We start from the raw sequence: 12,167 nt of genomic DNA on the forward strand, positions 1-12,167 counted from the left end.
GAGCACCCTGTCAATGCACACGCAGTGGATGCATACACTACATCTTACAAATATGTGATGTAACCTGAAATGTAAGGCTCTTTTAGGCTATAGATCCTAGGAGACATCAACAGAGCAAGTTTACATGCACAGTTTAGACTACTTGCATCCTAGCATGTTTGCAAGAGATGGTACTCAAATTATGACTGTGCTGAATGGTGTGTGTGTGTGTTGGGGGAGTGTATTGGCAGAGTGCTTCCAACTATAGTATGATACTTTTAAAAATGCATAAACAATTACGTGGCATAATCATTTCCACTTTATTCAAACTTTTACTTTGTACATGCAGTATTATCGAAATGTGATCAAATCAATCAATTTGGTACCATTTCACAGTACAGGTGGTCCTCTACACGCTCTTCACCTACGATTGCGTGGCCTCCCACAACAACACCAGCATCATTAAAATGGCGGATGACACTACAGTCATCTGCCTGATCACTGGTGGTGTTGAAACGTCATACAGAAGAGAGGTGGCGGACCTCATATCTTGGTGTCATGATAACAATCTCCATCTCAATACAGAGAAGACCAAAGAGATGATCACTGACCCAAGAACAAGGGAAAAGGAGCCACATAGACCCGTTTATTAATGAGACTGAGGTGGAGAGGGTGAAAACCTTCAAGTTCCTTGGCACACACATCAGCGAGCACCTCACCTGGTCTCACAACACCCAACAAATCAAGAAGTCTCAAAGAAGTCCCGTGCGCGCTGTATCTAGTTCTCGAGCGAGTTTCGTATATGTCAATTGGTCTCATGTGACCAAAAGTAAGTTATTAAATAATTTATGGGGGTGTGTTCGGAACCAGAAAACGTCAAAACATGGAACGTTGTAAACCTATGACCCTCTGTGTTTGAGTAACTCGCTAATTAAATTTTACTTAACGCTATGTAATGTACTAATTAAACTGATATTTATTCATTCATTTACTGCCACTTATCATGGTCACGGGCAAGGACACGAGAATTGAATAGGGCTGTCAACTCTGCATCCACTTCCGTATGATGCCCTGCGCGGGTTTGCCAGCCACGATGGTGAGCAGAATCCAGAAACATTGCATTGTAAACATGTCCTCGGCACACTGCTCAATGATTAATTGCTCCAATAGATCATTTTTTCAAGTTCCCCAAGAACAAACATATGTATGTGTGACAAAAATGTTGTAGATTTATAACACTGGTTGAAGTGTACTGTATTTTGTGTGGGACTCCCAAACAATATACTGTAGCTTTAAGCTAATTTGTTTCTCTGGGTGATGAGTTGAATTCATGACAAGTCAGTGATGACGACGATTTAGGCTATATCAAATGTATTAACAATGCCATTGCTGAAATACTGTAGATGTTGCATTGTGTAAATATTTCCAGTTAATTATTTATATGAGTATTATTATTTTGTATGTTGATTGTTAAGCAATTTTGAGGAAGGAAATACTGCTTCATACTGCTGCTCAGGTTTTTATATACGTTTTTTATTTACATGGAGGTCACCTTACTGCATTCTTATGGATTTTTACACCTTTATACTGTATATCTATTTATTTTCTATGACGCTTATCCTCATTAAGGCCGTGGGGTTATGCTGGAACCTACATTTACATATATACATATATATACATATATATTTACTGTGTTCAGTAAATATATCACAATGTACGCACAGCCAATAACTTTATTTTACACTCAGCTCAGCGTTAGGGAATACATTGTACACTGTTGTCCGCCTAGCCCCGACCACCTCTCTTGCTCACCATCATGGCGGACTTTCTGCTCCATGGCGTACTACACTCTGTTCCATTCATTTGCAGCTGAGTCAACAGTCCTAGTCATTTAGCGTCCTTGGTCACGGGTGTGCTGGAGCCTATCCCCAGCTGACTTTGGATGAGAGGTGATATACACCCTGGACTGGTCACCAGTCAATCACTGAGCATGTACAGTATATACTAACAACCATTCACACTCGCTTTTACACCTATGGGCAATTTCGTGTCGCCAGTTAACCTAACGTGCATGTTTTTAGACTGTAGGAGGAAATCAGACTGCCAGGAGACAACCAATGCAAACGTGGGGAGAACACGCAAACTCCACACGGAGAGGTTCAAGCCAGATTCAAATCCACAACAGTGAGGCAGACGTGCAAACCACATTTCCACCATGCTGAGCATAGGGTGATATGATATGCATTTTTAAAAATGAAACAAGAACTACTATGGAAATGTTATGTTGTAAGCAAGGTGCATGTAGATTTAATTACAATACCACATCAGTGACCTCTGACACACTCAATCATCTTGTAGAACGTTTTCTGAGACGAGTGGAAGCCGTTATAGTTGCTACAACTGCATATGGTCTTTTATTTTCATGTTGTGTCCGCATAGTGTTGTAAAGAGCATGAAAACTGAGGATTATGGACTTGCACGGCTAAATTGTAACAGCTGCCTATGAAGGATGAAGAGGGAACAACCGTTACTGCTGCTGTTATTGCAGCTCATGCTTTCACCATTTCTCTGTTCTTCTCAGACATCCTGTGCAGATATGCATCAGGCTCATCTTGAGCCACCGGGCCTGCATGAGCGTGTTTGAGATACCAGCAGAATCCCAACGTGTATACATTTCATAAAAGGCCGCTTTTATCCTGGTGTGTTTTTGATCGGTGTGTTGAGACAGGTTGTCAATTTAGAAAATGAGAATATCGTCATGGGACGGAGAAAGCTTCCAGATGTTTGACTGAGTTGGATGGGATGAGGAGGACAGGAGTTGCGGAGGGATCTGAGAGGCCAAGCCGGACCGCACAGTGAATCACTTACGCACACACAAACACACAGATTTAGAAACCTGCCGTAACCACCATGATGCATGCTTTTAATTGTGGCGCAAACCAATGCAGAAGGAGACTGATTTACTGGCATACTTTACTAAGATAAGAATTCCGCTTTTAAATTTAGCAGTTTTGCATACCACTTGTGGTTCAGGAGTGGGTGGGGGGAAAATAGACAAATGTTGAGCCGCTTTTGAGACCCTGACCCTGGCTAATATTTCTTGTCCTGAATGAAGGTCTTTCTTCTTATGGAAGTTTCCCATGAATTGCAGCACTTATATGGTAATACAAGGCCATATTTCACATCCATACAGTAAATACAGGGAATCAATGTAGCAATAGTATAAATGTATAATACACTTATGTGTGGGCTACAACAGTCACACACACAAGATTGGCTTGTTTCCATACTATTATATTATGTTATTTATGCAACATTAACTTAATGTTGCATCTAATAGTGTCTTAGAATAGTCGAATATTTGACGGTGTCTGATTCGACTATCAATCTCGCCGTTGAAGCATATAAAAATGTAATCTGATCAAGATTGTAGCATTCTGACTACATGGTGGGTGCCCGCGGCTGTTGCTGAGCACACATTTTTACAAAGAATGTCTTTCTTTTTGTTATAAATAGTCTAATTTGATTCAAAAACAGCCTTATTTGTGTTAATAATGAATTAGAAATGATGTGTGTGTTTAAGAGAAGACCAATACTTAGCACGCATTAATAAAAGTCACCCACATTAGTGGCACAATCCAGAGGAGCTGAGGTGAGCCTAGTTTTGAATGCTAGACTGTCAACATTAACGGACTTAATGGCTCATAATGGCTACTAACAATAATCCAAAGCGTGCGAGTATTTTGAAAAGTTTAAAGATGACTCCAAAAAGTGAAATGCAACTTGTGTGAGCGGCTTCTTGCATATCACAACAACCAATAGCGTATCATTTAAAACGGGTAAGGCTGTAACGCCAACTTTGATTTATATCCCGACAGTGAATGTTAAGCCAAGAAATGAGTCTGCTAACTCAGACTTTTGGCAGGTTGTTGTTTTTCAGGTCATTTTGTTCCTATTCTACGTGTGGTTTTCTGATGTGTGCCGACAGCGACTGTGTTTCCGTTTGATTCATCTTGTTTTATGTGTCACTTAAATAAATTAAGTTACAGTTGTTGCACACCTACTGTGCTTATTTTTTTATTTAACTATTTTAGCCTGTTTGTTTGAGGTGGAAAAAGTCGCAAATGAGTTCTGTTCATTTGTTGGGATCACCATTACTTCTGCTCTTAATAAAAACAACAACAACAACAAAAAACCTGAACGACTATTAGTCGACTATGGACAAAATCTAATCAATCAGATTTGACTATGAAATTCCCTAGTCAAAGACAGCCCTAGTTACATCAATATATTTATGTTTAGCATAATACAATAAAAAAGAATTGAAGTCGAAACTTAAACTAAAATTAGGGGTGTGCCAATCCAATACTGATATTGGTTCGATATCAGCAAACAAATGAATACAGTCGTCCTTCGCTACATCGCGGTTTAAAAAATAACACAATTAATAAATGATCATATTTGGTGCTTGACTATGGTCTATTATTCGTCAGAAAGACAAGTTAGATGTGGTATTCTGGTCACTAGGCATCAGTAATGTTACATTGATGAGACATGACCTTATATTACTTTACCTTCACACTGCATGGTGTCAGCCATGGCACGTCCTTCATGACAAAGTGAAAAAAGTTCTCCTCCCGTTCTGTGTGGAAGTGTTAAGTTTTTCGCTTCTTACTTTTTTCCTTTTTTCCCCAACTCATTTGAAACACTTTCTTAAGTTTGGAATAAGTAAATTGGAGAGGCTAACTACTTAGCTCGGTAGCTTGCTATACTAATGGCGGCCATCTATTATGTCCCTGCAGGGATCTTGTAGCCTGCGTAATGTGGTGTAAACAAAGAATGATATGAGTGTAAAGGTGACTATAGGGGTGTTATTTCATGTCTACAGGGCTCTAATAATGTTAAAAAAACGTATTTAGAAGGTCATAAACAGGTTTTCTATGCTATAACTACAAAAATATTTAATTGGTTTATATTAAATCCTAAATCCTACTTTGCAAAATTCAATTATCGCAGTCGGGTCTGGAACCAATTAACCACAATAAATGAGGGATGACTGTATCAGATTATACTGGCCTGCATCTAAAATCTCCAATAGAAGCACTCGAGACAAGCAGTTCAGTCCAGACTCTCCTCCAGTATTTCTATCCCAGAACAAGGGATAGAAATACTGTTCTATTCAGAATCGGGGAAGTTCAACACGACACCATCACACATCCAAAGCAGCACCACAAAAAAACAGCATGAGGATCTTAGCAAGGCAACGAAGAAACAAACCTCCGCCCCACTAACGATGTCCGAAACATCTGCAAAGCATGTCAAAGTGAGCTTTTCTCACACCTACTGCTGCTGACGAATGCTCTCTGTTTGAGAGTTCTAACATTCTACACTACAAAATAAGTGACAAAAGTACGTATGAATTGAGCTGATATTGGATCGCCTTGATCTCGGTATCGCCCAATGTTGCAATATTGGTATCGTATCGGAAGTGAAAAAGTTGTATCAGGACCATATATATAAAAGAAACATGTGGATTGTTGAGGTTGTTTGCATACATGACATATTGATGGTAACTGCAAGTCAATCTAAAAATGTGATGACAAAGAAAGATGACAAATGAGTTGAGCCGTTGGAGGAGTTGGAAGAATGGGGGCTAAATTCCTATAATACTTACACATATCCATAGGGGCAGGTCTTGGTGCAGGTCAAGGGTCGGCACCTGGGCACAGGGATGCTGCACTCGCACACCTCACAGCCAAAGTCGTCCCTCTCGTATCCCATGGGGCATTGTAAGGAACAGTATTTTCCCAGGTCAGGGCAGGAGTCATCTGAAAGAGTTGAGGGAGAGGTCAGCTGATCACGGGCACAGATCATCCATCAGCAGAATAGGCAGGAGTTGCTACAGGGCTGTGTCGCCATGGACACAGACGCGCTCTGATGAATATGAGCATGTATACACAGATGTTGAATGCAAATGCCTTGTTTTGCTTTTGCAGAATAAGCACATTTTACAAATACAGTTGGTCCTGCTTTACCTAGTAAACCTGTTTAAAAATGTTTTTCCCTGAGTTTTTTTCTTTTATTAGGTGGAAATCGCACGGTTGTGAGAATCCTGATGCTCTTTCACGTAAAGTTATGTCCACATGGACATGGATATTTTCAAAAAAGGCACATTTCCCTCAATCTGGTGTTAAAAAATCTCTATCCAAAAAATGTCTGGCCACATAAAAACGCATTCACTGGCTGTCATGCGCATTGTGGCCAATCAGAAGCAACCACAGCTGACTTGGTCGCACATTATAACACCTCTGTTCATTAATATGGCAATATATTAGATGCACAATGACATGTGCATTACCTTTAAAAGCAACACTAGCTTACATCAAAACCAGGAAACATCATTGAATGTTTTTTTTAAGTCAGTTGTGCACGTTATCGCTACCGCTCCACGAAATGACACCAACACCCATAAGTCTAAAACAAAATAGAAATAAAAAAATATGCGTTCTCAACATTCATATTTATGTGGTTATAACCTAAAACACAAATTTCATTCAAGAGCAGACTGTGGGCAGCAAGAAAACCAACTTCTGCAGCAAAGCGGCAACAGGATTATAATACTGCAGCATCCAGGGTGAATACAAAGCAACAGGGTAAGCCAATGTAGGCACGTGTTTTTACCATTTCTAGTCCTGTATACTCAAAAGTCACGCAAAAGCAGGCACTACCGGGTGCTAGTAGAGCTGTGTAGAGCTTTGGTTTGCCAAGTAGATATCATGCAGTGGAAAAGGGGACTAAAAGGGCGTAAGTAATCCAACTCCAATGGATCTAGCAAGAGTGGAATACAGTTTGCAAAAGAAGCATAAAAGCAGCAACAACCCTGTGATGCCCCCCCCATTACCATTTTGGTTTTCACAGATGACAGTTTATTGTTAAGGCAGAAACAATGAAAGTTTCATTTTTTCAGTCCAAAAATTCACTTTTTGGCATCAAAATACTATTATCATGTAACATTTTAGCTATAGCCATGCCATGACAAATGATGCCGTTCAGTCCAACATGACATGACAAGGGCTTACTTACTGTTGAGACATCGGCAGAGCAGGCATCCATTGGTGTCTTGATAGAAGCCGTAAGGACAGTCCTTCTCAGAAAGACTGCAGTTTTCCAGAGGAGGACAGAGCATGGGGCTGACTGTTTCATAAGAAGGCTCTGAAATAAGTAAATGGCGATATGACATTTGAAAAGGAAACAATTATTATTTTGCTCCGATGCTGCTGCCAACCCTTTGTATCTACTGTAATACTTTATGTGTTATTTCAGTGCCAACTGTAATCACTACCTAGTCACACTGCTCTTGCTTTGGAGTAAATACTAATCGCACGTGTAGGGCAATTACTCGAGAGGAGCACACAGTTAGATGTAACTTTGATTATAGTTAAGTAGGGCTGGGTGTCGTGTACATATTACCGGATACTGGTGCCAAAACCGTACTTGTGAAATGGTGCCGATGCTTAGACGGTGCCCGAAAAAAATAAAAAACATACATTTTTTTCCGAAAACAATGTGGTTTTTTTTTTTACGGGATTTTGTGACATGCAGGATGTACAGAATAGTAATTAAAATATTTCAATCATATAAATACAATTATAACTAAGTAATAAATTCACCAATAAGAAATAAAATCCATAACAAATTTTCATAATTATCAGAAAGAAAGAAAGAATTGATACACCATTCTGCCAGAGTTATCATTTTGATGCTCAGAATTCCACCGTCCATTGACGCACCTCGCTCGCCATCACTGAGACTGGTGGCTAATGGGGAAGTGTTGCTGGTGTGAACAGTGATGTAGAAACTCATGTGCGACTCTGGAATTGAGCACTTCTGTTGGCACATTACGGTCGGCAGTAAAGTTTAAAAAGAGCGTTTGCATTTCTGAAACGAGGCACTGATAGCTACTTACTTTTTTGTTCTGGTTACTACCTTTTATGTCAGCACCGCTGACATAATAGTGAGTTTCTGCACTCATCTCCAGAGGTGAGTGCAAAGAGACAAAACGTCATATAGTGTTCCAAAGTTCCGTCAAACATCTGGTCAAGTGGGAGGAACAGCGCGATGTAACTAATTATGCTCACACACAAAAAAGGGGATCCACTTCAATTATGCGCCTCCTGTTTTAAAGTGCTCCACTGTGTGCCTCACATACAGGTGGGTCTCATTTTGGCGGGCAAGAGTAATAAAAGGGACACAAAGGAGCCCACAGCTTGAAGAATGCTCTGTGGCCTCTCCTTTAATGAGCCCATGTCGGCATGGCCTCTGTAGCAAGGTTGTGGGGGTAACAGAAGCCTCCAACATGCTTAGCTCATAAAGATCTAAGTCATACTGTATGTATGCAGGACTTGATCATAATGAAAACACGTTTTCACACTGGTCTTTATACCTTCGCAGAAGGGGCAACACTCTCCGGGTATCTTGACTGGATTCTGGCAGCTTTGTTTGCAGGCCATGGCTGTGCAGTGCGGCTCGCCATCCACACACTGGCAAAAGGTGCAGTCGTCCTCTTTCCATTGCTCCTCGTGGGCGCGCAGCTTGTTGTTCACCCAGCAGCTGGCTTTTGTGCTGTCCATTGACAATAATTCCACATCTAGGAGGAAGCAAGGCGACACATGTTAGGGAGAGAAGCAGAGAGAAAAAAAACCTCATTCAGACTGATGTGGTAGTTTGGTTTGGCGACCTTGGAGAGATTTAAAACCAATGCGTCAGTCCAATGTATGTTATATGTCCCTCCTGCGTGTTGGCTAATGGGAGTTGACGATATGATAGTCCAAGGGAGCACTAATAAGAAAAGGAAACTGGCCAGTAGGGTTGGGCTTCGTTTGAATTCTTAACGATTCCGGTTCCAATTCCTCGTTTTGATTTCCGTTCCGAATGATTCTCGATTCCGATGCTTTTTAGACGCAGGGTCATAAAAGTTTGCATGTTTTAAATGAGGGCGCTAACCTAAATATCTGGAACTTCTCCATGAATTGTATGGCATGAATGTTTTAACAGCTTTACTATGAATTTCTTACAGATAAATATCATACTTGAATCTAAATGTCATAAAGTTTCTTTTTACATACAATACACTTTCACAAAAGATGTTTACTTTTGAAAAGTAGTATACTTTGTTTTTCGCTTGATATTTTGGTAACCTTTATTTTTTGAAACCATTATTTTGTGAACACAGGTAAACAGGATATAGCCAAAAGTGCTCTTATTTTGAAGGGTGGAAGTGTGTTGTGGGAGTTGAGAAGGTCCCTTGACTGTTGCTAACAGCGACGTACTCTGCAAATGATAAACTTGCCCAGCCGTAGCCGTAGATCCCGTTCTTTATTTCGACCAAACTTCCACATCAGTTAGCATCCCGAAACCCTGGTTTACATTGGCATGAGACAGATGTCATTTATTGTTTGACTTCTCAGATTCTGACTGCTTACAGGAAGTCTGACGTAGTGCATCAGAGACGAGGCACCGTGTTATTTCTACACCGTGAACGTGTCAACATCAATCATGTTGATTGTGTGTCCTTCTTTGCATGATATCATTGTGTTGCAAATGTTGCGCTGAGCTGACCGCTCTTTTTTATGATGTTAAGTTTTATGATGTTTATCCGCCTCGTCTTCGCTGGTGCTCACTGGCTTCTTCTTTGTTGGTGTTCGCAGCTATTTCTTCCGGTCAGCAAATTGTGCATCGGATCTAGGGATCAAAATAAGCACATTTGACCGATCCTGGGAGAATCAGAATTTCACGGTTTCCATCGATACTTGAGACTCTCGAGATGCCCAACACCACTGGCCAGACACCAAGAGCTAGAAAGAGGATGCTGCTGGATTACGGTATTTCTTGGCATGACAAAGAGGCTAAAACGCAAAACACTTCCATCACTTCCATCCATCCATCCATCCATCCATCCATCCATCCATCCATCCATTCATCTATGTCCATCGCTTACATGTTCCTCCTATTTTTTCATTTTCTTCATTGCACCTTTAATGGTTTCACCTTTTGCAATTATAACTCTTCTATGTTTAGCTCTCCAGCTGGAAGCTTTGTCCCACATGTACAGTGCAATGTAGGTGACCTTTCCCTGCTGCAGTAGCTAAATGAGGTGTGAAAAATGTGAGGTCCAGTAAAACAAAAACATAGAGTTGGATATTGCATCATTTTGATGCTGCTGCTGGTCCAAAAACTACGATCCCATGCATACTCTTTCATTGAGGCCACGCTGGCAGAGGCCTTTGCTGGCCTCCGCCGACTGTCTCCTGGCAAACGGAAATGTGGTTGCCATATGTGCAACAATCCCAAAGTGAGTCCATGTGGATTTGCAGACTGACCAAGTGGCTATGCATCCTCGATTGACCCTGAAATGTCTCTTGTATGGCATGTATGTATCATGGAAAGTTTGTAATAAGAATGGGCGGAGAGAAGAATAAGAAGAATATACACCAGAAGTAGTCAAACACTACACTATTATTGCCAAAAGTCCTAAAATGCTACTTTAAAATTGCTTCATCATTATAATTAATGAAGATTTTATGATGGCAACAGTTTGACCTTGGGCTGGATTACTTGTTTTTTGTATGTTGTCCTGGAGAAGGTTTGCTTTTATTCATTCATGAATGTTTTTACCGCTTGTCCTTTTCATGGTCATAAGTGAGCTGGAGCCCATCCCAGCTGACTTTGGGTGAGAGGCGGGGTACACCCTGGCCTAGTCGCCAGTCAATCACAGGACGCAAACAGGCAAATAACCATTCACATTCCTACTTATAGACAATTTAGAGTCTTCAATTCACCCAACATGCCTGTTTTTGCACTGTGGCATAGATGGGTTTGAACCCAGAACCACCTGGCAACACGTTAGCCACTGTGCTGCCAGGTTTGTCTCATGTTATTTAAATAAAAAGCATTTTCGACTTATTTGAGGACTGAACATGCTTAACATGTCATATTATTTACTTTGCAGTGTGTGCTGATAGGAAAGTACCTATGCAGACAGGGCAGCACTCTCCCTCAGGAATGTAGAAGTTCTCACAGTTGAGCTCGGCGCACTCAGCCTTTGAGCAGAAGGAGATTCCTCCCCGGCACTGACACAGCCAGCAAGGGTTCATGCGATACACCTCCCCATCTGAAAACTCCTTCCCGTTGTGAACACACTTAAGAGAGACTGTTGGAGGGGAAAAAAAAAGTACAACGTGTGATGAACTTAAACTGATGTCAGTTGGTGCATTTTCATCACGAGTGCAGCATACAATCATTCATTGTCCTCTATTGGCTTTCATTGGAACCAGTTGGCACTGAAGGGCACACTGGTGGCTGAGGTTAACCGTGTGGGGGTGAGATGGTGTATATTGGACAATAAAGCTAAGGCAATGAGGAGGAATTTGACAGGGATCCATCAAGCCTTTAAAAAGTGTCTGCCTCTTGTGGTGCAGAGCAAAAGAAAACAGAAGTGGTTCTGAGGCTTTGGCAGAAAGTGGGCTCGTGCGCTGGCGGCAGGGGGAGTCAATCAATCCTGTCTTAGAAGCTTGAAGCGATTACTTTTGTCACACCACCTCTGGAAAACTGATTGAGATTTGTTCTTAAGTATACAGTAGATCATGCGCACCTCAAAAGCCGCAGTTAAAGATTCCACAGTGATGAGACTGGCGTTGAGGAAAAACAAGACCCACTCCAGCACGAGACGTGAAATGCGCTTGGGTGACTCATTCATTCAGTCAAAGCATTCACTCACTCAGTCAGCTTACATCAGATCTAACTTGAGGGATGTGCTGTGCTGGAAGTCCTTGTGTTGGATGCAAACAGATGTGAAGCCGGGACTTGAAAGCAGCAAAAGCAGACTCCAAAAAGTCTCCTCTCATGATACTCAAGATCCCCAGAGCCACCAGAACTACACTTTGATACAAACCTGGTGCTCTGTTGAAGTGAAGCTCAGTGGGAATTTTATACTCATTCCCCTTTAGCCATTTTTGCCAAATCAAAATGGCAAATCCAGTCTCACAGAAACAATAGGAAATGACATGAGAGGATGCTCACATGTCATTTCCACACTTGTTAAAGCTAATCCCTGCAAACAACATGAAGGAAAGGGCCTCGATTCCACCCATGCTTTGTGTTTGCCAGCCCCGTTAGAGTAGAGTTTGGCT

At 41.3% G+C, this 12,167-nt stretch overlaps 1 protein-coding gene and 1 long non-coding RNA gene across 2 annotated transcripts in view; one reads left to right on the forward strand and one right to left on the reverse strand.

Annotated features, from left to right (window-relative positions):
* crim1 (cysteine rich transmembrane BMP regulator 1 (chordin-like)) overlaps positions 1–12,167 on the reverse strand; it is a 50,013-nt gene that overhangs the window by 15,142 nt on the left and 22,704 nt on the right. The window contains exons 5-8 of the mRNA XM_054797207.1: positions 11,009–11,188; positions 8,423–8,626; positions 7,063–7,191; positions 5,654–5,807 (exon numbers count right to left, since the gene is read on the reverse strand). Coding sequence (XP_054653182.1) covers positions 5,654–5,807; positions 7,063–7,191; positions 8,423–8,626; positions 11,009–11,188 — 667 coding nt within the window. The remainder of the gene's footprint in view (positions 1–5,653; positions 5,808–7,062; positions 7,192–8,422; positions 8,627–11,008; positions 11,189–12,167) is intronic.
* The window catches only part of LOC129192836 (uncharacterized), an 88,294-nt gene that overhangs the window by 14,248 nt on the left and 61,879 nt on the right, over positions 1–12,167 (forward strand). The gene's annotated exons all lie outside the window — the stretch shown is intronic.

Source organism: Dunckerocampus dactyliophorus, chromosome 13 (genome assembly GCF_027744805.1).
Source record: "Dunckerocampus dactyliophorus isolate RoL2022-P2 chromosome 13, RoL_Ddac_1.1, whole genome shotgun sequence".
NCBI lineage: Eukaryota > Metazoa > Chordata > Actinopteri > Syngnathiformes > Syngnathidae > Dunckerocampus > Dunckerocampus dactyliophorus.